General features: G+C 35.7%; 1 protein-coding gene across 1 annotated transcript in view; it reads right to left on the bottom strand.

Annotated features, from left to right (window-relative positions):
* Window positions 1-23315, bottom strand: part of ERGIC2 (ERGIC and golgi 2) — a 38949-nt gene extending 15634 nt beyond the window's left edge. The window contains exons 1-6 of the mRNA XM_044228288.1: window positions 23244-23315; window positions 13445-13587; window positions 11590-11698; window positions 9233-9279; window positions 7869-7939; window positions 1927-1967 (exon numbers count right to left, since the gene is read on the bottom strand). Of these exons, the coding sequence (XP_044084223.1) occupies window positions 1927-1967; window positions 7869-7939; window positions 9233-9279; window positions 11590-11698; window positions 13445-13550 (374 nt within the window). The 5' untranslated portion in view covers window positions 13551-13587; window positions 23244-23315. The remainder of the gene's footprint in view (window positions 1-1926; window positions 1968-7868; window positions 7940-9232; window positions 9280-11589; window positions 11699-13444; window positions 13588-23243) is intronic.
* Window positions 23316-26026: the final 2711 nt, after the last annotated feature.

The raw sequence follows: 26026 nt of genomic DNA, 5'->3' as shown, positions 1-26026 counted from the left end.
ATAAAATATTTTAAAATAAATAAATAAATAGATAAAATAAAATAAAATAAATAAAAAACCCCAACAACCAAGCAAAATGGGCATACAGCATAGTTTCAAAAGAAATGCAAACAAGGGAAAAAAGTCCACAAAGATATACAAATGACTCATAAAGAAATGCTAATTAAACAAGTGTAATACCATTTTTCACCCTCAGAATTGGCACAATAAAAAAGTCTGGTTATACCCACTGTTGTTGAGGTTATATGGAAACAGGTACTCTCATACAGTTTGAGTACAAGTGAAGATATTTTGGCATCATCTATCAAAATGTCTCTTCTTGGCTTTATTGAGATTTAATTGACATATCACATTATAGAAGTTTAAAGTGCACAACAAATGACTAGAAATCTGTATATACTGCAAAATGATTACCATTGTAAGTTAACAACCATCACTTCACAGTTACAAATTTTTTGTTTGTTTCTTGTGTCAAAATGTTAATTAAATATCCTCTGAAAGAGAAGTTCCATTTCTAGAAACCATACACACACACACACACACACACTCACATCAGTATGGAAGAAATTAGGTTCAAGAATTTTCATTAGGCATTGTTTTTAATATTAGAATCCTGCCAACAATCTAAATGCCAACTGATAAGGATCCTACTTAATAACTATAGTTTATCCATAAAATGAATACTCTCTGTAGTGAAATGGAAAGGTATCCAAAATATCAGGTTAAGTGGAAAAAAGCAAATTCTAGAACAAAATGATCCTATTTGGATTAGGAAAAGATAACATAAGGAAATATGCAAATATACAGAAAATCGTAAATGAAAAGAAAATTCTAGAAGGTGACACAAGAAATTTAGCTCTGGTTATTACTGCTAGTCAGTGGCACTAACAGTAATGATGAAGAGGCTTTTATTTATTTATTTTTTACAGACATATAATGTATTTTTAGCCTCAGGGGTACAGGTCTGTGAATCACCAGGTTTATACACTTCATAGCAATCACCACAGCACATACCCCCCAACTCATGTCCATATCCCCACCACCCTCTCCTGACCTCCCTCCCCCCAGCAACCCTGTTTGTTCTGCGAGATTAAGAGTCTCTTATGGTTTATCTCCCTCCGGATGCCATCTTGTTTCATTTATTCATCTCCTACCCACAAACCCCCCATGTTGCATCTCCACTTCCTCATATCAGGGAGATCATATGATAGTTGTCTTTCTCCTACTGACTTAGAAGAGGCTTTTACTTTTAATTTATATCCTTACTTCATATCCTTTCTATTCAAACTGAATTTTATTTTATTTTATTTTTTTTAAAGATTTTATTTATTTATTTGAGAGAGAGACAGTGAGAGAGAGCATGAGCGAGGAGAAGGTCAGAGAGCGAAGCAGACTCCCCATGGAGCTGGGAGCCTGATGCGGGACTCGATCCCAGGACTCCAGGATCACGCCCTGAGCCGAAGGCAGTCGTCCAACCAACTGCGCCACCCAGGCGTCCCTCAAACTGAATTTTAAATGATCTTTTCTCTAATGCATTCATAAATATATTTTAGTTTTCATTTAAAATCTTATTAGCTATTTAAAAGCTTATACAACAATATATGATCAAACTGAATTTTAAATGATCATATATTGTTGTATAAGCTTTTAAATAGCTAATAAGATTTTAAATGAAAACTAAAATATATTTATGAATGCATTAGAGAAAAGATTATACATGACTTTAAGATCCGATAAAATTTTTGAAATGGCAAAGATTGTATTAATTACTATATTCTCCTAATATTCCATCCCAAAAACTGCCCAGAGAAATATGTTAAACTACGAATAATTCACAATAGACAAAATAGAAAAAAAAAAAATAGACAAAATAGAGAAAACATGATCTAGATTTCAACGGACCACAATACTTTGTTAACTTATTACCTCTGCCACTCTTTTTGCTGTGGTGAAAGGTCAAATATTGCCTAAAATAAAGGAAAACATAATTACTAGTACTGTCAATTTCCCTCAGCTTTTATATCATAATTTAAAAAAACTTTTTTGAAAAAAGAAACAAATTTATAGTGTTGGCAGAAACAAATATTCATGATTTATATTTAATCTTCTGTAAGCAAGCTTAAAAAATGTAATACATATTATGCTTACCTAAAACCAATGTAAAGAAATTTTACTCATCACAAATATATTCCTTTTACAGTTATCCATAAAAATGACTGCAAGTTGGTAATCTGCGTATGTACAAAATGGTATTTTAGGACTTAAAATCATTTAAATAATACATGCATGAGCGATTTAAAAAAAAAAAAGAAAAACATAAAGCTCAACTATAATATCTAAGCATCCAAAACCCACAGTCTTGCCAGGAAAAATACCAGATGAAATCAACATTTTTTTTTTTTAAGTTTTATTTACTTAAGTAATCTCTACACCCCATGTGGGGCTCAAACTCATGACCCCAAGATCAAGAGTCGCATGCTCTTCCAATTGAGCCAGTCAGGTGTCCCAGAATCAACAATTTTTGGAACAAGCCAAACAATGGCATTGTAATTCCCAAATGTACTAATCAACAAAGAATAATTCACGATATTTAAGCACTATCTTCAATTCAGTCAGACGAGGGGACTTGTAGAATCAGAGGAAATGTGCAAGCTTTTCAGGGTTTGTGGCAATATCTACAATTTAACTTTGCAATAACAAAGACCACTTTTGGTTTTTATAAAGGCAATTCATAACAAAGCATATCGATTCTATTTTTAAATTTAGCAATATTAATTATCCTTCCTACTACTCTATAACCTTCCTAACCTACTACTCTCTCTCTATAAAATCTCAGTTCTTTAATCAAAGCGGAAGAATCCCTCATTTTGTCAAATAGTTCTACCTCTCTGCCTTTGGTAATTTAATTATACCACCCTGGAAAAACTTTCTCTCCTGTGACCCTCACATCTATCTAAATCCTATAAACCATATCCTCCAGGTTAAACTGCCCCATCTTTCTGATTACAGTGAAATTATTTCTGATTACTCCTCCTGTAACCTTATCTACAGCATGCTTCCCAAACTTTTTTCCACCATAGCGCACAAGGAAAATGCTAACATCTGTGAAACACACCATGGTGAATGGAGGAGGCTGCATGCAACTGCTTCCCAGTTACCTTGTAAACAAAACTTTTGACAGTGGGGAATATGATTCTTCTTGAATTCCTGAAACTGGGTAAAGGAACTACTGAGCAGCCGACTTCATGCTAGGTACTCTGCTACTTATTTTCTTCTCTCACTTAGCCTTCAGAACAACCTGTGAGTTTATTACCATTCTTGCCTTTTTTATAAGAAGCAGCAGCTCAACAGGTTCAAAACTTTTTCCAACATCACAAATCTTAAGAGCAGAGTATACAAACCCAGCTCTGTCAGATTCCTCACCTTTACACAGTTTTTAAATTCTTCCAAGTAAAGAAATAGTAATGAAATATAGCAGTAAATAGCAAAATATTAACTCTCACAGCATATTGTATAATCCTGACTTGGAAACTAGTAAAGTTATTAGGGCTAAGCTTTTAATATTCAGAGTGCCTATTAGGATAGAAAGTTTGAAAACATAAAAACAAGTAAAAAATCTCAAATAATTTTACATTAATAATTCTTATTTAATAGGACAAAGGAACTTACTTATTAGGACAAAGCAACAGAGAAATACTGTTGAACACTTTAGAAATTATTAATAAATTACTAAGAAATACTAATAAAAAGTATATAATTGAATATCTTTAAGTTCCTAACTGGTCAAGATATAACTTCTAATTATATGACAGTTAATTTAAATAAAACATTCCTATTCCACAAATGACTGGAAGAGATGGCAAAAATTGTTTACAATGGAATAATCAACAATCTTGTTACAATTACATAATTCTAACATATTCCTTAGTGCCTAATCCCTAAGAAGGCACTATACTTCACATTCTGTGAAACACAGAAGAATAAAGTTAATACTTCTCAGAGGCTTAAAATCTAGCTAGAGAGACAAGCTCTCCAGAAAAATAGATATAAACAAAAGATTTAACAAATATGAAGAAAAAAAAAAGAGTAGGAATGGGAAACACTCGGAATATGGAGACAATGCTAAAGAAAAAGCATGAGTAAATTTTAGGGGTTAAGTTCAAGATAATGATTAAAAGTCTCCTTATAACCATGTTTTCACAGTGTTCAAAGAAACGGAAATTGAAGACACACTCTATATTATCATTTTAAATGAGCATCCACCATGCTGGATATCTTCAAACTTATGCAAGACTGCATACAAGAGAGACTAAATTGAGAAAAGAGCCCAACACGTTATTCATTTCATGGCACAGAGATCTCTATGCAGAAAACAAGGGGAAGTCCATAACTCAGAGAAAAAGAAAAACAGGTGCTAAGACAATAAAATGCCTGAGGAAGAGTTAGTCCCCCACCCTAGGAGCACTTTCAGGAGTTCAGTCAAGTGCAAGAAACCACATGGTGAGCACACTGCACAGCAGTGTTATTCCTATTACACGTGGCCCGGACAGTGTTCTAAATTAAGCAAGACTACTACCACAGCTGGCTGCTAATGAGGACAGTCATGCCAGCTAAAGAAAGGAGGGGTTAGCCTAGCGAAATGTAGCCTGTCAAAACAAACACAGAAAAGGAAATTCTGGAGTGCCTTATTTAATCACTCTGCCATCCTGGACCCAATACTGACTTCTCCCTTCCTCTTCAAAAAGCACCTGAAGCTCTAATACGGCTTAAAAGCAGCACAGTATATCTAAACTTACAACCTCTTCTCCTTTCATCTAGGCCTGAAAAAAAAAAAAAAAAAAAGCATGAGCGCACACGTGCGTGTGTGTACGTGCTTGTTAGAGAAGGGGGTTAAGATAAAAACTGACGTAACTCAACAGTCTATGTCAACACTCAACAGGGCACTTATATCCTAATCCTAATGATGAATAATAAAGAAATGAATGTATAAAAAGATTCATTAACTTGAAAAAAGTGATCAATCTCAAATATGAGGGCTAATTTTCCTCTACAATACCATTACTAAAAATAAGATGTTAAGTTTTTCTAATTATTTCTCAATAAAATGTAGCATCATAAAGAGAAAAAAATGGAATGATCTGTAATATATTAAAGATATAAAATATAATCATTTAATTTTAAAATGTCATGAAGGCAGGGTGCCTGGGTGGCTCAGTGGGTTGGGCCTCTGCCTTCCGCTCGGGTCATGATCTCAAGGTCCTGGGATCGTGTTCCACATGGGGCTCTCTGCTCAGCAGGGAGCCTGCTTCCCCTGCTCTCTCTGCCTGCCTGCTTATCATGATCTCTCTCTGTTGAATGAATAAATAAAATCTTTAAAAAAAATAAAAATAAAAAAAATAAAATGTCATGAAGGCCCTGAAAAGATTGGCTCTGCTGGATCAAGGTAACCTCTCAGAACTCAAAGGTGAAGTTTGAAATATGCATCTAAAATAAGAATTGATAAGGATATTGAGAATCACTCCATGAAACTCAACATCACATGGTAACTATTTTAAAAAGCAGAAGTAAGGACACCGGGGTGGCTCAGTTGGTTAAGCACCAACTCTTGATTTCAGCTCAGGTCATAATCTCAGGGTTGTGAGACTGAACCCCGAATTCGGGAGCCCGCTTATGTTCTCTCTCTCCCTCTCCCTCTGCTTTCTCTCTCTGAAAATAAATAAATAAATAAATAAAGGTAAAAATGTTGCTTTAAACAAAGTAAAATAAATAAGCCAAAACAAAACAAAACAAAACAAAAACCACTTTAAAATTCAGATCATAAAGTGCTCACTTCGGCAGCACATTTACTAAAATTCAGATCACCAAGATCAAAACCAAAATACAAAAAAAAACAAAAAAGGAAAAACCCTAAACCCAAAGCTGATCCATACCTGGATATATGGGATAAATATTTGAATTATAAAAGTAAAAGGAAAAAAGCATTCAAGTAAATATGTTACCTACAAAAGAAAAAATAATTGCATCAGGAGACAATGAAGGAATGTCTATAAAGTTGTGAATGCAAAACATCATAAAGCAAGAATTATCTCCTGAGCTAAACTTACATGTATGAAGAACATACATAGCAGTCATGCTAGCATCTATAAAATATAACCCACATACCCACATATTCTACTGACAAAGAAGTCTCAAAAAGTCCTTCCACAAAATGATAAAGAATGGTAGAAAATAAAAGCAATAAAACAGAGTTAAAACTCAATAATTATTCTTAAAATAGTCTGAAATATAATGCATATGTTAACATACCTAATAATTATCTAGATCTAAATTTCTAGACAACAGTTTAAAATATGATAACATGGTACCTGAATCTGTAAGGTACCTAGCCTCATAAGAAATTACAGAGAAATAAATTTTTTTGGTTTTTTTTGAGTGGGAATACAGGAGTTAGGGAGCAGAGATATTCAGAATGACAATAACAAAGTTACCTTTTCTTTAGAAATTTATACTTAAAAAGTGTGCATCAAAAGGCATAGATATATTTTATTGCTATAAGCTAAAAATAATTTGGTAAGCAAACCAGACCTAAAGACTTCCTTTTTTCCTATGACACATTCAACTATCTCTAATCCTCTTCCATCACCTTTAGTCTTCACTTTGCAATTTGCTTAAAGAAGGGTTCACAACTGTCAATGATAAACCAAAGAACTAAAAAATGCATGGGTAAACATAAGTACCACACGCCAGCTGAATAAAGAGCAACTCAGAGTAGCTGGGAGTTCCCTTCCTTATTCTCTAAAGCTTCTTTAGAGCTAGTTACCATGACTTATCATCACCTGCTCCTGCAATGTGATAGTGTTATCTGACAAACTGGTTAGATTATATACAACCTGTATTATGGAAACAGGAAAATGTCAGAATTTCACTAGCTCTGGAAAATGGAGGTTTGAAGGAGAGGAAAAAAAAAAAGTAAATGCATAGAAGATGTCTCCTCTTAGATACTGCTTCATCATTCTTTCCTATGTTAAGAGGAATACAGTTCAAACATTTTTAAAGACTTAACTTTGCTAAAAGTAGAATAAAAATGGAACACAGAATTTCCAAATCATTGGAGGAAAAGAAGAAAAATTAATGATTATAGCAACTACAAGAAAAGAAAAAGGAAACTATTAGGAAGCATTAACAAAAAATATAAAACAGACTTTAGAGGCTTACTGAAAATGCTAACAATAGTTATCTCAAGATTTTGGTATTAGAAATCTTCACAAGGTGCCTGGGTGGCTCAGTCGTTAAGCGTCTGCCTTCGGCTCAGGTCATGATCCCAGGGTCCTAGAATAAAGCCCCACATCAGGCTCCCGGCTCCACAGGAAGCCTACTTCTCCCTCTCCCACTTTCCCTGCTTGTGTTCCCTCTCTCGCTGTGTCTCCCTCTGTCAAATAAATAAAATCTTAAAAAAAAAAAAAGAAATCTTCACAAAGAATATGGGTTACTTTTATTTTTTTTTTATTTTATTTTTTTTAAAGATTTTATTTTATTTATTTGAGAGAGACAGTGAGAGAGAGAATGAGCGAGGAGAAGGTCAGAGAGCGAAGCAGACTCCCCATGGAGCTGGGAGCCTGATGTGGGACTCGATCCCGGGACTCCAGGATCACGCCCTGAGCCGGAGGCAGTCGTTTAACCAACTGCGCCACCCAGGCGTCCCTATGGGTTACTTTTAAATTAAAAAATATATATAGGTTTATACATATATAAAACCCACATATATATTTTAAAAGCTAGCTCAGACAAAACTAAAAGTATCAAAACTGTCTCCAAGAAAATAACATGTCATAGGAAATTATTTAAAAATACATGTCCATTAAACTTACTGGTTCATAAACGAGACCATCTGCAGATGCAACCATTGTTTCTGCTAAATCCAATACATCTGCTCCAACATCTGCATAAAAAAAATTAGAAGTTGACATTCTATGTTCAGATCCAAACTATATCTTACATAAACAAACTGAAATGACTAACAGAAAGTTCAAATATACAAACATAATATAATAAAATAAATTCAAATACATAAAATCACTTTCCTACACCAATTATTTGTTCAAAAGTTAAAAGAGTCACATTTTTTTAAGTATTCAAAAAAAATCAATTAATCCTTTTTCTAATTCTTGTTCAGTAAAAAAGAGGACTCAAAATCTCATGGTAAAAAGCATAAATTTCAGTCAACTGCAGAGCTTTGCAAAAACTGTCAACAACCTAATCACATGTACTAAATTAAATGGCTGCCAAATAAAATATTAAATACAAAAATTACTTTTAGAAATTTTAAGAGAAAGTCACTGACAACTTTTAAAAAATCAACAAATAGGAAAAGTTTATTTGGAAAAGGTGAAAATTTTAATGGTCTTCAAATATCTAAAATAAGGCAAAACATGACATATTTAGTAGTACCAAACTCATAGTTTAAATATAGAGTGCTTCTTTACTCTTAAAACCACTACCATAAAGAAAAAATAAATGAAAAGGGAAAGAGATTAAAAGTTTTTCTGAGATTAAATCTCCCAGAAACTATCTCCTTAATTAAACTATCTTACACTTTAAAATATTTTGTCTCAATTTTGTCTCAAGACCAATTTGTGGTCTCCACAAATTCAGTAATTTAAAAGATATCTTCGGTAATTTAAAAGATCTTTCATGCAAAAAATCCTCAATTTTGAGAGCAATACTGATTCAAACATTATTTATCTAGCATAGTAACATTTTTCACTTCTACCAGTATAATCAAGTGAAGCCAGGGAGGAAAACAGAAAAGGGTAACACATTATTTAGTTAAAAGACTTGGATCCATATTTTAATACGCAAGAGTATAAGTTAAAAGCGACAAACCAAAACAGTGAAATAGGATATGTTGTAGAGCATGGGTATAAAACAGGTAACACCAAACAAGAAAGAAATGATACATCTAAATCAGAACTCTGACTCATGAATATTTCTTCCAATTTTCTTTTAATTATACTAATGTGAAAATTAAATATCTTCTCTTCGTGGAAAAGAAATCTGAAGAATATAAGCTGGGGAGCAAAGCAACTTGCATTATTAAATAACATTACCATAGCATTTTAAGATATCATAAAGGAAAAAATAGAGTTAAAACACCACCAGTGATTTTACTTTTTACTAACAATTATTTAAACCATAAACACTACATGGACCAACAAGTTAAAGGTATACTCACATTGACACTTCATAGCAACAGTAATATCTATATTGATTCTCAATTTGCTAAAAGACAAAAAGGAAATATTAGTACCTATCAAGTAATCAAGAAAACATGAGAAATACAAATCAACTGATCTATGAAAACTTGGATTTCAAACAGAATAAAATATATTGATTAGAACTTGGATAGTATTTCTTATGGCCAAAACAAAGGCACTTTAAAAGTAAAAATTCTGTACTTTGCAATTATTCTAAAAATCTTTCTAATTTAACAGGTTTTTGACACAGTATCCTTTAATCATGGTAACTCAACAATAACTCCAAGCAACTCAGAAAAGTCTACCTCTGTTTATATAAACCCTAAATGGAATATTCTTTGAAGAACTTAAAATTTTCAAAATCAAGAGTTAGGAATTACAAGTCTTTCTCTTCTATTTATCAGATATAAATATATCAGTCATTATGCCTGATGCCTTACAATTATTATCTTTTTTATTGTTTTTTTAAAAAGATTTTATTTGAGAACAGAGAGTGAGAGAGAGAGAGAAAGAGAGAGAGAGTGTGTGAAGGAGAGAGAGAGTCCACAAGGGAGGGAGCGGCAGAAGGAGAAGCAGACTCCCCGCTGAGCAGGGAACCAGATGATGCGCTCTATCTCAGGACCCTGAGATCATGACCCAAGCCAAAGGCTGACGCTTAACCAACTGAGCCACCCAGGTGCCCCATCATACCCAGGCGCCCCTATCATTTCTATTCTTTATCGTGGACCTATAAAGTAGATAGCTCTCCAGTTTTTCAGATAAGCCAATCGTGTTCAGAGCAGAGTACATGCCTGGCTGAAGATCCCATAACCATTGAAGCAGCATATTGGAAACTAAGTCTGAGTGTCTCAGGGTAAATGCATCGAAAAGCCAGGAAAAAACACTTCTGATGCTTGAAGTTTTGCGTAGTCATTTTAAAAAGTTCAGCCAGGGGCGCCTGGGTGGCTCAGTGGGTTAAGCCGCTGCCTTCGGCTCAGGTCATGATCTCAGAGTCCTGGGATCGAGTCCCGCATCGGGCTCTCTGCTCAGCAGGGAGCCTGCTTCCCCCTCTCTCTCTGCCTGCCTCTCTGCCTACTTGTGATTTCTCTCTGTCAAATAAATAAATAAAATCTTCAAAAAAAAAAAAATAAATAAAAAGTTCAGCCAATGCTGTATTTTCAAAGGATCGGTTCAAATCAAGTTACTTTTCAAATAACAGAATGAATTAAGCACCATAATAACAGAATGAGTGCAACCAATATCAGTCCCATCCTGTGCTTTCAATCAAAACTTTCTCCCTCTAATAATTTTTCTCTGGTTTCATTAGGAACTACAAATTTTTGGAGCTTCGTATGGTCTTAAAATTGTCTAGAATTCAAACTGTATTCCAGGCTTAGGAGATGCTGCAGGAACCACAGAATGAGGCCAAGTGGCCAGGCTTCTGGGAATCTCCACTATGCTTATGAGGTAAGCTATGTAATACTTCATTTGGAAAAAAGCAAAAAGAGATTCATTGGTGCTAAAAATGACAAAATTTAAAAAAAAAATTCTTTGAAAACTACTCGTATCTAGAATAATACTCATACTACTGATGAAGAAACTGAGGTCCAAAAGTCAGTTGTGTGATTTGCCAAAAGTTACAGAGCATTTACCAATATAGAATTACTTAATTCCCATTAACCCCATGAGGAAGATACTGTAACTATTATCCCCATTTTATGAAAAGGGAGACTGAAGCACATGCAAACATAGACTTACTAACTTCCCTAAAGTCACATAGCTAGTAAATGGCGGGGCTAGAATTAGTTGAGAAATAAAGTACACCTCCTTCCATCTAGTGCAATCTTAACATTATAAACCTGTTATCTCCAATCATTAAAAAATCCAAATACAAATAAAGTATATATTTTCAAAGGGTTAGTGATGTTATTTATAGTAAAACTGTATTTAGATATAATTTATAAAAATCTAGTTATAAGCATATACAATGTAGCTTTAGACAATTTATTTTCCAGCACACACAAGTCAGTAGATATTTCAAAATCTAAAGAGTAAACAGTTTCAAAACAAACAATTTGTATCATTTCAACACCTTTAAAAAAAATAAATTATGTTCTCTTAACTTTTTTATACAAGTCCATATTAAATCAAGAAGATCTCTCTTTTAATATTTAACCAGTACTGAAATGATTCTAAAATGTTTCACCTAATGCATGCAATTAAGGAGAATTTTTTTACGATGACTACTTCAGAAATAAAATAAACCAAGTATAAAAGGTTAGAAAAAAATTTCAACAAGATATGCTGACTTTAAAACAATTTGAAAACAGAGGTATTTCAAGAAAAAAAAAGTTACCTAGAAAAATCCTTATCTACTTCATATTCATACTTCATCCATGTATCTTGATATACTGAAAATTCCATTATGGTTAATAAAGCCATCGTGGTAAATGCTATTAGAGAAACTGAGAAATCAAACAAACAGAAAACCAGAATTAAAACAATTTTTTAAAAGTAAACAGCGGGAAACTATTTTAAGTGAGATTAAAATTAGCAAAGAAAGCCCTTTTATGATTGCCATGTGAATGGATACTACTATAAGGTTTTTCTTAAAGTGTTCATTACATATTCCTTTCTAAAACAGCTCAAAATTGAAGATTTAATGAGCACAACCATGAACACAAACATTTCTACTACTGAGAAGCATTTTATCTCATCAATATTAAGGGTATCTCAGTAATAGATCTGCCAAATTTTACAAGACACAAAAAAAACTTTTCCTTTCTTATATATAGCAATGTCACAGATATGATAAATGATGAAAGTAAGCATAAGTCTTACACAGCAGTCCCCTCATAATTAAAAACTCATCCATGCCTCTAGCCCAATCTATAAAAAACTAGACAAATTTGTAGCTCCTGAGAAGCCACGATAATCTGTGTACCAGAAACTCAAATAACATCTCCAAATCTCTAATAAAATTCCCATCTACTTTGGAATCTCCTAAATATACTACCTCATTATATATATATATATATATATTTTATTTAATGAATATATATATATAGTGACAAAAAAAATAATATATATATTATATATATATATGTATATATATATATATAGTGACAAAATACATTTAATGTATTGTGAAACAAGAACTTCCACTATTTTCATTTAAAAAACTTAATCACAGATTAGAAATGGCAAGCAATTTAACTACACATTTTACCAAATGAAATGTCAGGTTTTTGTTTTTTTTTTTAAGATTTTATTTATTTATTTGACATACAGAGATCACAAGTAGGCAAAGAGGCAGGCAGAGAGAGAGGAAGGGAAGCAGGCTCCCTGCTGAGCAGGGAGCCGGAAGCGAGGCTGGATCCCAGGACCCTGGGATCATGACCTGAGCCGAGGCTTTAACCCACTGAGCCACCCAGGAGCCCCTGAAATGTCAATCTTATGTGAAATATTTTATAAGCTCTTCATGGGGAAAGAAAATACTAAATACTGTCATAGTTGCATATTTTTCTTATATATTTCATATTTATTTTATTTAATGAACACTTCTATCTGTACCAGGTACTGAGTTAAGCATTTTATAAATATTACTTTACTTAATCACTAGAGTAACATTACCAGGTAAATGCTGATATTATCCCCATTTCATGGAAGAAGAAACTAAAACATAGAAGGATCAACTTCCTTAAGTTAGAAGGAGTAACTTCCTTAAGGTCAAGTAGTTACGAAGGGGTAGATGTGAGATTTAAATCCAGACAGTCTGGTTCCAGAGTCTAAGCCTTTTAACAATTACGCCAGGCTGCCTCTCTCCAGTAATGTGAAATCTAAGCATTTCTATTATAATGTCTAACTTGATTTATTCTTAACCAAAACAGGACTGAAACAGTTCAAGTTTGTTAAATAACTTCTTGCAAGTTCAATTTTATTTATATATAATTATACATAATTCAAGAGCACCAAAGCAGTAGAATTGGATTCATTTGTTCAATAATGTTCTAATAAATGCTGCTAAATGCATAGACTGCACTGGGTTGGATACTTGTGACAATAAAATTAGGGCAAAGAGAGGACAGATGAGTCACAAAGTTATTGTGCAATTCATTGATGAGTTCTTCATTACTACAGTTCTGTGTGTTGTTGACTGGCTCCCTAAGAAGCTGCACTCAGGGAAGCTGTTTTATTGGAACCCTACTCACCTGTACCCCCACTGGCTGAAGTCTCTACATAGCTCTCAGGAACCTTTGGAAAGGCATCCAACTCTTTTACCAAACTTAAGGTTTTTTTCCGATTCAGTCGCCTCATCTTCAGGAAAACCTTCTTCTTCTTTCATATAGTCATGCTAAGGAATAAATAATGAATACATGAATCTCTATAAAAGATACAAAGCTTTCTTTTAATTTTAGATAACTGACAAATGTTTTTGGAACAACTTAACATTTTCATACCTTTTTGAGGAATAAAGCTTAATACTTATCTGTACCTCTACTTTCTCCACCCCACCCTGGCAAAAAATACTAATGAAAGGCAATTTACACACACAAATACATTAAACAGCAAAAAAGTGGAAAGCAATTCACATTCAAAGTATTTAAATATACAAGGGCGCCTGGGTGGCTCAGTGGGTTAAGCCGCTGCCTTCGGCTCGGGTCGTGATCTCAGGGTCCTGGGATCGAGTCCCGCATCGCGCTCTCTGCTCAGCAGGGAGCCTGCTTCCTCCTCCTTCTCTCTCTGCCTGCCTCTCTGCCTACTTGTGATCTCTCTCTGTCAAATAAATAAATAAAATCTTTAAAAAAAAAAAAAGTATTTAAATATACAAAAGAAAATAAGAAATAATTTTTCTGGGGCGTCTAGGTGGCTCAGTTGGTTGAGCCACTGCCTCCGGCTCAGGTCATGATCCTTGAGTCCCAGGATTGAGAACGGAGTCCTGCAACAGGCCCCTGCTCAACAGGGAGTCTGCTTTTCCGTCTGACCCTCCCTCTTCTCATGCTCACACGCTCTCTCTCATAAATAAAATCTAAAAAAAAAAAAAAAAAAAAAGAATCTTTCTTCTATTAATTTAACAAATAATAAAATACATTCCCACCAACAGATGACAATGAAATAAATTAAACAGGCATGCTAATCCACTGCTAGCCAGAATATAAATAATCTCCATTCTCCTTTTGACAAAGTAAATTCCATTTTTAGGAAACTATCCTAAGGTAATAATCTTGTTGTCACCAAAACTTTTTGATTATGAGGATAATTCTCATTATGAGGGTAATTCTCACAGTTATTTTTAAATATCAAAGAAAGAAAGAAACACTGGGTAACCAATACAAACTATGTTGAATTAAAATCTCTGAATGTATGTAAACACTTAAAATCTTATAAAAGAAAACAGGTAATGATATAGGAAAATACTCATAATACATTAGGAAAAGACTAGAAGGTTGTATAAGTCCAGTTTTATGGGAAACAGGAAAGATATACAAGAAACCGATTCGAAGTCTATAGGCAAAAATGTTAAAAGTAGATCATGGGAGGATTTTAATTGTCTTTTTAACAGAATTTTGGACTTTCTAAATTATCTATTTTTATAATAAAAATACTGTTTAAAAATTGACTCTTTGGTATTCCTTTTTTGACCAATATGCCAACTATACCTAAAATATGTTACAAAGCCATAAACACAACTAAATTCTCAAATATTCATATAATTTTTATAAGAATGATTTATATAAATAATACCATAATTGATACTACAAAGCATTACTAGAAATCAAAATTGTATTAATAAAATCAACACCTAACAGAATAAATCAAATGGTTGCAGGAGCCACTAAAAGAAAAACAGTGTCTCTAGAAGACAGCAGAAAAGCTCATCTGAAATCCTGAGGGTAGGATTAATATGGAAAGAAAAGGCCATAGAAAGCACATCTGTGAACAAAAAGTCCGAGAAGTAAAAACTGGCAGTGATCATGAACACTGTCCATGAGACCAGTCCCTAACCGGGGGCACTACTAATCAGTCCATGAGGGGCCTACTGCTCCAAAGTGAAACTGGATGCAATAATATGTTGATTTCGTTTGCTATTAAAAAGACCCAACAGGGCGCCTGGGTGGCTCAGTGGGTTAGGCTGCTGCCTTCGGCTCGGCTCGGGTCATCTCAGGGTCCTGGTATTGAGTCCCCCATAGGGCTCTCTGCTCAGCAGGGGGCCTGCTTCCCTTCCTCTCTCTCTGCCTGCTTCTCTGCCTACTTGAGATCTCTGTCTGTCAAATAAATAAAATCTTTAAAAAAAAAAAAAAAAAAAAAGACCCAACAAACTTCTCTTTCCTATTCCATATGCACAATGTTGCCTTTAGATTATAATTTTGCTTTTCATGTGCATGTTTTACTTAAGGAAAAAGGAAGACATCTAGACATGACAGATGAGTTTCTGATCCCCATGACAATTATAAAACTGGTATTCGCAGTTGTAAATTAAGCTTCTGAGTATTTGTATACATAAATTGTGCTCCCTAAGTTTGTTCAAATCAGGGTAATCAAATTTGTTTTCTGTACCTGTTTAGTGGTAACTACACCAAGATTGATTCTTCTTCAATCTTTCAATTTCTACTCATTCCTATTGGAATTAAATATTAAACATATTCGAACTTCTCATCTTTAGAACAAAACGCTACATTAAATCAAGTCCAACTCCAACTATAGATCTCTGGCTGTTTATCTATAAGCCAAACTTAAAAGAATGAATAGTCCGGGGACCTGGCTGGCTCAGTCAATAGAGCATGTGACTCTTGATCTCAGGGTGGTCAAAGTTTCTGGGGGCAGACTTTACTTTAAAAAAAAGGGGGGGGGCACCTGGGTGGCTCAGTGGGTTAAAGCCTCTGCCTTCCGCTCAGGTCATGATCCCAGGGTCCTAGGATTGAGCCCCACATCGGGCTCTCTGCTCAGCAGAGAGCCTGCTTCCCTTCCTCTCTCTCTGCCTGCCTCTCTGCCTACTTGTTATCTGTCAAATAAATAAATAAAATCTTTAAAAAAAAAAAAAAAAAGAACTGTCCCCATTTGTACACTGTGACTACTTCCTCACTACACACTCACCCCTTACCTATATTTGATCTGAGCTAGGTCATTAACAACTTCTTTAGTATGAAATACTATAAATACTTTTTAGTCCTTATATAATTTTGTCTCTGAAAAAATAGTTTAACACTTCTTTTTCTTCTCAAAACAGCATCTTACCTTGGCTTAAGCGATACTATACTCCTGATTTTCATTCTACCTCAAAGACCTTCGGCGTACTGTACAGATTCTTCCTCCTGGATTCTGCACTTGGGTATTCCTCTCAACCCCAACATTTTCCCCCAGTAGTCTCCCATCCCTACAATTTTCATCCACATGCTGATTCCTCTCAAATCTTTATTCCCAGTACAAATCTCTTTTCAGACATGTATGCATTTTTCTTTCTATGACATTTTCATTGGGTCATTCCAAAGACAATTCAGATTCAACTGCTTTTTTGATTTTCTGTTTTCTCCACTGTGATGTCTGAGCAGGAGCCTGTCTCCCTTGATCTGTATATCTCGAATGTCTGGCACAATGGTACTTAATAAATATAAAGGGGAAAAAAGGAAGGAAGGAAGGGAAAGAGGGAGGGGAGAAGGGACATTTCCCAAAAAAGGAAGGAAGGAAATGTCCCATGACAGCACAACTTTGAATTAAAACAGTTATATAAGTAAATATATAAAAATATAAGATCCACAAGGAGAGCAATTTTTGTTTTTTCACTCTAGTAGTCCTAGTACTTAGAACAGTGGTTGGCACATAACAGGTATAGATAGCATTGTTAAGCAAATGAATAAAACTTAATTTTACTCCTAAACTTTATTTTTAGAAGCTTTATGAATGCTTTCTTTTAAATCATATATAAAGATAGGACAGCAACTGGTTTTACAAACCTAACAATTCAAACAGCTTATTCAGTACCCCTCCCACCTGGCTACTTCCCAGCCTCTATCTAGTAGTCTCCATTCTTATTTTCCACGATCACTCTTCTAGACTGGAGCACCTTGCCACTCTGCCACTCCTGTCCCATTCCCGTTAGATCAGCACTAACCTACATCTAAGAAATTCATTCTATCCCCAATACTTGCCACTCTACTCCACAGAGGCACTGTTCTGATCAATGAACCAATTATCCAATAACTTCTAGTTTTTCTAAAAGCATCCTTTTACCTGCTTTCTTCATGAAACTTGACATTTTCATGGTGACAATTCCCTTCAACTCCTCACTTCACTTCTGAGACTCATAGGGTTTTATATATGCAGCACATGTTTTATATATCATGACTTCTCAATCACCTCTTCCCTTCTACTTCTAATAATAAACACATATACTATACAGAATTATAGCCCTCATACGATGTGTTAGGTATTATTTGAAGGATTGTATATATTTATTCATTTACCTCTCTAAACAACTCTATGAGTAGATACTATTTTTGCTCATTTATAAAGAAACTGAGGTACAGAACAGTCAAGTAATTTTTTGAAGGGCTACACAGCAAGTGATAGAACCTGGATTCGATCCCAAGCAGCTAGTCTCCAGAGTCCATGCTCCAAACCACAGTGTACACTGACACTTGAGTACTTATGATCATCTTCTACTAACATCTGGATATATTTAAAATCTCCTTAATGACTCTAGCACCTGGATCATTCAATATGCTTCTCTTCTTCCCCATTCCATCACAATCCTTTACAAGTCATGACCCTATGACACTCATCCTCCACAGGATGTGAATGAATAGCATTCATTCACAATGACAAAGCTTTTGCCATGTAAGTGTGACAGATCTTCAATGCCCGTGACTTAGATCTATGCAAACCCACATACAGCAAGACCATGTTTTGGCTCCTCTTAACTTCTAGAACTGCTTGATTTCTAAAATCTAAAACACTAATTTTCCTCTCTGAGCAGAATCAATTATCCTTCAGGCTCTTTAATTTCCTAACTAGGACAGAATTTGTTCTTCATTATCCCTGTGTTTCCAACCCCTTGGACTTCTCCCAGTTATCCAGTTCCACTGCTCCCATTCCCAATTTATATGCTTCTCCATCTAGCTTGGTCAGTCATTTAAAGAAATGCATTTAGAAATACCCTAGATTAGGCCACCTGGGTGGCTCAGTTAGTTAAGCATCCAACTCTTGGTTTCATCTCAGCTCATGATGTCAGGGTCATGAGATCAAGCCCCACACTGGGCTCTGTTCTCCGGGAAGAGTAGGCTTAAGACTCCTTCCCTCTCCCTCTGCCCACACCCCTCAACCCTGCCTGTGCTCTTTCTCTCTCAAATAAATAAATTTAAAAAAGAAAGGAAGGAAGGAAGGAAGGAGGAAAATTTCCTAGATCACTGGTTTCCAGAAGTCACTGCCATTCTGTTATAAAATTTTCTTTTTTGAACCTTAATGAAAAAACCAAAGATGATACAGGAAATTTTCAAAGCTAAATATAGTCAACTTAAAAATCTTATATCCAAGATTATTTCCTTCCTTTTTTTTTTTTAATGTGTCAAAATGTCCTTTCTTTTATGAAATGATAAAGGTAGATAACAGACGCTTTGGTTTGTTTTGATTTTTGGATTAAAAGCTGCAATTCTACATCAGTCCTCAAATGTAGCCCCTTTCCCTGTTTTGTGTACTGGTCCACAAAAATAATAATTTACAAGCCACTGCATTTGATTCATTTGCCCACTGGTTGGTGTTGCTCTTCATACTTTTCCATTCTCCAATAACATACCAATTTTCTTCAATTTCTCCCCTAAACCGCCAGCCTAAACCGAAGCAAAACAAACGAAGTCCAGGGAGTCACTGATAACAGCGGAGACGAAGACAATGCTTTGAAAAACTGCCTAAAAAAATAAGAAACCACCTTTCATGCTGGAACACAGACACATACAATCATTACTCAATCTAAGTAATGTCATACAGCCCATATTTAATCATTGCATCCATCTGAATATGAGACTATGAGATGCTTACCAAAAATAAAACACAAAATTCATGACACCTTTTAGTCTGCTTAAGTTTAACTACTTCTCCAAATAAAAATGGAGAAATAATTTCACTCCTGCTACCCACATTTTATGAGCTAACTTCTATTTTTAATACATATTTGGCAATATGAGAAACATTTAATTGGTTAACACATATGACCATGTTGCAGGCTGAAGTGTGTTCACTAAAAGGATACAATGAAGTCCTAATCCTGGTACTTGTCAATGGGCCTTATTTAGAAATATTTGGGTCTTCGAAGATGTAATTAGTTGAGATGAGATCATACTGGATTAGGGTGGCCCAAAATCCAGTAACTGGTGTTCTTCTAAGAAGGCCAGGTGAAGACACGTAACCAGGAGAGAATGCCATGTGAAGACAGAGGCAGAGATTAGAAGGATACACCCCAAAACCAAGAAGAGCCAAAGATTACCCAGATGCTACAAGAGGCAAGAAAGGATTATTTCCCAGAGCCTTCAGGGGAACACCGGGGCCCTGCTGAGACCTTAATTTCAGTCAGCTAGGCTCCAGAACTCAGAGAATCCATGTTGAGGTTTTTAAGCCAACCAGTTTATGGTACTTTGCTACAGCAGTCCTATGAAACTCACACAAGCCATTAGTAAGAATGAGAAAGGACACAGGACAGATATTATTCAGACCATCAGTGAACTTCAGAAATAAAAAGCAAAACAACTTATCTGTAACTTTGAATTACTTGATTATATTGCATTAAAATACTTTACACTAAAATTTTATTATGAAAGATAACTTAGTTTCACTTGACAAATACTAGATATCCCTCCAAAAGTACTTCTTCTTTTCACTTTAAAACATTAAAGTTTTTATTGTTTTTACAATAACGTTCATGTCTTTAAAACTATTTATCCCAACATAATTCAAATAAATATAGTAACATTCTAAGTGATTAAAAAAAAAAAAAGAATACTTAGAAGCTGAGTAAGATGGTAAAAATACAACTTTTTTGTGACCCCAAAAAAACCTGGGTTAATATCTAGTCACTTACTAGCCATGTCACAAATTTGGAAAGATCCTCAACATCCCAGTATCTATTATATTTTACTTTTAAAGGAGGTAGGGAGGCATAATGACTACCTCACAGTTTCTAACAAAGATAAAAATGAGTCATTTGGTAAATGTTTCTTTTTTTTTTTTTAAGATTTTATTTATTTATTTGACAGAGAGAGATCACAAGCAGGCAGAGAGGCAGGCAGAGAGAGAGGAAGGGAAGCAGGCTCCCTGCTGAGCAGAGAGCCCGATGCGGGACTCGATCCCAGGACCCTGAGATCATGACCTGAGCCGAAGGCAGCGGCTTAACCCACTGAGCCACCCAGGCGCCCTTGGTAAATGTTTCTAATTCTCAAAAGAAATGCAAAGATTTGTAGGATATTTGAAATTTATCTTAAAGTCCTTGAGGAAAGTGGTATAGTATCTGAGATTATTTAATAGTATCATGAATAGACTGAGGCTGATATAAATTGATAGAAAAGCTAAGAGAAGAGGCTATATAGAGTGATGGCAACACAACAATTTGGAAGTGTCTGGCAGCAATGTGAAGCAAAGATAAATATAATCCTCCTCAAATAACAGTTTGACTATACTAACTACTCAATTAAAGTGTACAAAAGTGAAGTGAAAAAGGTCAGGTCAGGGACACATGAAATACATTTATAACAGAATGAATGTCTCCAAATACAAGAATGGGTTTACAAGGCACCAAGAGCAGAACTGACCTAGACTATAATAAGACTGTATGTAGTAGTAGAAAGAAGGAATTTGTACCTTAGTAACTGAAAGGAGAACAGCTTAAGAATGCAAGCCATTGGAAGATGGAGTTTACAAACATACTAACTATATAGAAGAAGAGTGTTTAATTTCTTTTGGGATCAGAAAGAAATTACAGGGGCGCCTGGGTGGCTCAGTGGGTTAAAGCCGCTGCCTTCGGCTCAGGTCATGATCCCAGGGTCCTGGGATCGAGCCCCACATCGGGCTCTCTGCTCAGCAGGGAGCCTGCTTCTTCCTCTCTCTCTGCCTGCCTCTCTGCCTACTTGTGATCTCTGCCTGTCAAATAAATACAATCTTTAAAAAAAAAAGAAAGAAAGAAAGAAAGAAATTACATTAGAAAGCACCTTCTTCAGTCTATATGTTGTCTAAGTACCAAGGAAATACCTTTTTTTTTTTTTAAAGATTTTATTTATTTATTTATTTATTTATTTATTTGACAGAGCTGACAAGTAGGCAGGGGGGGGGCGGGCAGGGGGGGAAGCAGGCTCCCGGTTGAGCTGAGAGCCCAATGCGGGGCTCGATCCCAGGACCCTGAGATCATGACCTGAGCTGAAGGCAGAGGCTTTAACCCACTGAGCCACCCAGGTGCCCCCCAAGGAGTTATCTTGTGAGTAACTACAAAGTTAGGAAACAAAAATTTTTAAATAACAAGAGTGAATACTGAATGAATGTTAACTGTATGACAGGCATTGATATGACAGGCACATGTGTTCACTCTTAATCCTCACCAACAATCCTATGAGTTAGATGTTATTATTCCAATTTTGCAGACAAGGAAACTAAAACACAAAGAGGTTAATTTGCCCATCATGACATTTAAGACGTAGAATCAGAATAAATACCGAAAAACTTGTTAAATAGTATTTGTTAGCTGGCAGACTGCCTAAATGTAACCGTCATTAAAAATAATTTTTTAATGTATTTCTTCTAGTTAAACCATTAATCCCTAAATAAAATAAATTTATATTTTTTTTCTAATTCTTTTTTTTCTTTTGATGTTCCAGATTAGGCCTGATTTCCTTTGAGAGATCTTTCAAGCTTGATATATTTTTTAAAGATATGTACCCTCAACCCACTTCAACTCAGTTGTGTACTAAAGTTTATTATCAAAAACAAAACAAAACAAAACTCCTCTCTTCCCCATTCCCCCCAAACCAGGAAATTTATTTTTTTCATGTTTTTCCTCTAGGACAACTGGAATAACTGCATCAATTTAAAGATAGCGATAAACAAAACAAGCATCTCCTGAATTCTTCAGTGAGCAGTCTGACTCATTTCTTTTAACGGCTATATACCAGAGTTTAACGTATCAGGCTAGGCAACAACTTAAATACAACTTCAAACAAATGAACAAATCTTGTTTTTAAATGTATCTTTAACTGCTTCTGAAAGCCAGTCTTGAAACATTTTAACAGATACTATGTAACTTTGCGTTGAGGGCACTAAATTCTAAATATAAAACTTACTTAAATAAGTTTTCTCAATAAACTATCAACTCCAAATACTACTATACCTAAGGCTATTTTCTACCTTGAAGTGAAAAGTTATCTTCCGAAGTTTTCTTAACCTTAGAAGGTTATAAGTTAAGTAGTAACACTCAAACCTCTCTCCTATAGCATCTCGCCAGCCCTGCCCCTTTCTCATTTCTCCAAGCGGCGTGGGAAACTCGTTCGAGGCGAGGCCAAGACCTAGGTCTTTCTTAAAGTGAGCAACCTGCTGCCAAGAATTTGGTATCTGCCTGAATGGGGGTGGGGAGCCAGACACCCGGGAGAATGGGTCCACGATCCGGCTGGTCTTCACAACACGGGACCCTTCTCCCTGAGGACCAGAGGACCCACTGGGGCACCGGACACTGCGAGAAGCAATGGGACAGGGTCAGCAGCTATCGGGGAAGCACTTAAACTCCTTCAAGTTGCAAGAGAGAGCAGAGACACAGGACTGGGGAGATGGGGGCTCCCAGGCGCAGCGCTACCCAGGGTCCTGCCAGCAACGCCCCCGGGGGAGGTGGAGCGGCTCCCCAGTCCGGCCCTCTTCCCAAAGGAGAGCGATGAAGACAGGGAGCCAATCTCGTGACAGATTCTCAGCTCCCTTAACCACAATCACGCCCTGAACAGCCTTGGAACAACAGAGAAAACAGCACCCAACGGGGTTTCAGTATTTTACCTTGTGTTACGGAATCAGCCGACCGCCATGTTTCACAGAAGCCCGGGTCGCCCGGGCTCCCGTTTACCCGAAAATATCGCGAGAATAAAAGAGACAGCCACCGCTGAAAACGTCAAATGGGAGGCAATGTAGACTTCTCGCGATATTTCCTTTGCTGACGAAGAGCTTCGTGAATCAAGAGGTGTGGTTAAGATGAAAGGGTGTGGCTAAACAGAACGCAGGTTAAAACGTAGTTTAGGTGTAACCACGCGGCCAATAAGCAATCAGCTTCTCCAGCAAGGGCTGGGTTACCTTCGGAAGGACAGCTATGGGCCGCAGAAGGAATCTCGACTCCTCACACGTTACTTCGTTGCTAATGTGAAACTTGGGAGCAGGATTGGTCGTTTGCAACCCTAATGAGTATCACGTCTCCAATCTGCACCACGTTTTGTGCCTTCTGTTTTAGCCTCCTCGTTTTCTTCCCGTCAAGAACGTTTAGATTTACTTTTCCAGACCTAGGTAATTCTTTTAATTCAGTGTTTCTCTTGACTTCTAGATAGTAAGTTCCCTAAGAAACCACATCTGTCTTCATCACCTTTATATCGCCAGTACCTCCTACGCACTCAAATATTTGTTAAGAAAGTTAATACTTCATCTTTTCCTAACCCTTTGTAGTATAAGAGATAATAAAGAGGAATATGGAAAGAAAGGATAAATGGAAACTGCGATAGAGTAAGCCCAGCTGTAATCAGATTTTCCAATAAAACATTGAAATTTTAGTTTTGTGATTTATTGACCAAAAAAGTCTTAATAACAAAAAAGTCATAATAACTAATGTTTATACAACAAGCACTGCTTTTTTTCCCCCTGTAAGCACTGTTTTAAAGCTTTACTTGCCTAATCCTATTTAATCCTTAAAAGTGTATAAAGATTGTTGGCAAACCATTATTTACCAATAATACAGAAATTGAGTCAAGTGGCAATTAAATGATTTACCCATTGTCAGAAAGCTGGGAGAGGCAGAGAAATCTTGACATTACTAAACTGCCCTTGGAAGGAGCAAGTCACACCATTTTATTTAGTGAATTAACTTTTATTGAAATACAAAATTTCACTGAATTGAAACTATCCCGGAAAATAAAAGTAGATCAAGCATTTCCACTGATGCAGATTCATTTCCAGATTTTTCATGTCAGCATTAGGACTTCCCATATTTAAGAAGTTTATTGTAGTGGTAAGAGGGTAGACACTGAGGCTGGAATTTCCTGGGTTAAAATTCCAGTTGAACCATTTACTAGCATGTGACCCTGGGCACATTATTTCATCCTGCTTCCTCACCTGCAAAATGGCATGATAATATCTCATATAATTGTTATGAGGACCAAGTGAGTTAATAAATATCTAAAGTGCTTCTTTACCTTTGCCCAAAGGTACCAGCAGCCCTTTCTTCTTTGTGGGTCTAAGATAATGTGTGTTCTTGCTTAGATGGAAGCTGGCCGTTGTTCACTTAGTTACACCTGATTGCTGGTCTCCAGCACTTGCAGGGTAATAACTCTCCTGTAAGAGTTGGATTTCCCTGTACTGCAAAACTGACTAATTTGATCCTGCTTATTTAAAAAACAACTCGCCATCTTCCAAGCTACTAAATGAAGACAAAAATTAATTTCTCCTGAAGATTGAACCTTGGCTTAACTTTAAAGAGGGTGAATACTTAATCCCATGTTGTCGGTGTTGGGTTTATATCTGGAAAATAATTTGCTTCCAAAAGAAAAAAAAATCCATTCTATTATATATTACCTGAGGAAGAGAACCACGAGATAGGTTTTAAATTGGAATTTAAACTGGTGCTAAACAACCTGTATTTTTATAAAGATGCTAAAAAGGTATTTTCATGCTGTTTTTTTTCTTTATAGTTTGAGTAAAAGTTTTAGCAAGTTAGCAGCAAAATTAAGATATATATATATATTTCCATATGAATGCCCCAGATACACCTCAAATTCAGTGTATTCCCAAGCAGATCTTATTATTTATCCCCAAATCTATTTCTTCTCTTCTGTGCCTAGGAAAGTCAAAGGCACCACTAACCTCCAATTCAATCAGGTTAGGTTCCTCTGTGTCTCCTCCTACTTCTCGCTAGCTACTAATCCTCATGACCAGACAGTCCCTTTTATAAGACTATTCTGTTTCATGGTATACATCAAACCTTCATTTTTGCTTGCTTTGATTTTAGGTCATTATCAATGTTAATTCAAATGTTGTATTTACATTTTTAAACATTGTGCTTTACACTTTTTTTTTTTTTTTTTAAGAGAGAGAGCACGCACCTTAGTGGTGGAGGAGCAGCAGAGGGAGAGGGAGAGAGAGGATCCCAAGCAGGCTCCTTGCCCAGCACAGAGCCCTTCATTAGGCTCAATCTCACAATCTTGAGAATCATGACCTGAGCTGAAATTAAGAGTCGATTGCTTACCCGACTGAGCCACCCAGGTGTTCCGTGCTTTACACTCTTAAATAATTTTTTCATCTGCCAAGTTGGGACTTAAAAACCTGAAATCACTTTTCATGTGCCAAGTTTCCATTTTGTATACCAGCTAATGGATAAATACCTTAAGTCTCTTTATAGGGGCAGCATATGCCACTTAATATCCCTATTTCAGTAGTTTCCATCAAGATCTGTAAAGTATTGTGCAATATTTCAGTATGACTAATAACAGATCAAAGGGACCACAGATCACTCAACTGAACCTGTGACTTGGCCATTCATAGAACAAATGTTCACTGAGGACCTTCTATGTGACAATAGGTGT

The sequence above is a fragment of the Neovison vison genome, chromosome 12 (genome assembly GCF_020171115.1).
Source record: "Neovison vison isolate M4711 chromosome 12, ASM_NN_V1, whole genome shotgun sequence".
NCBI classification, from domain to species: domain Eukaryota; kingdom Metazoa; phylum Chordata; class Mammalia; order Carnivora; family Mustelidae; genus Neogale; species Neogale vison.
The sequence above is the reverse complement of the archived record's forward strand: the minus strand, read 5'-3'. Positions and strand labels throughout refer to the sequence as shown.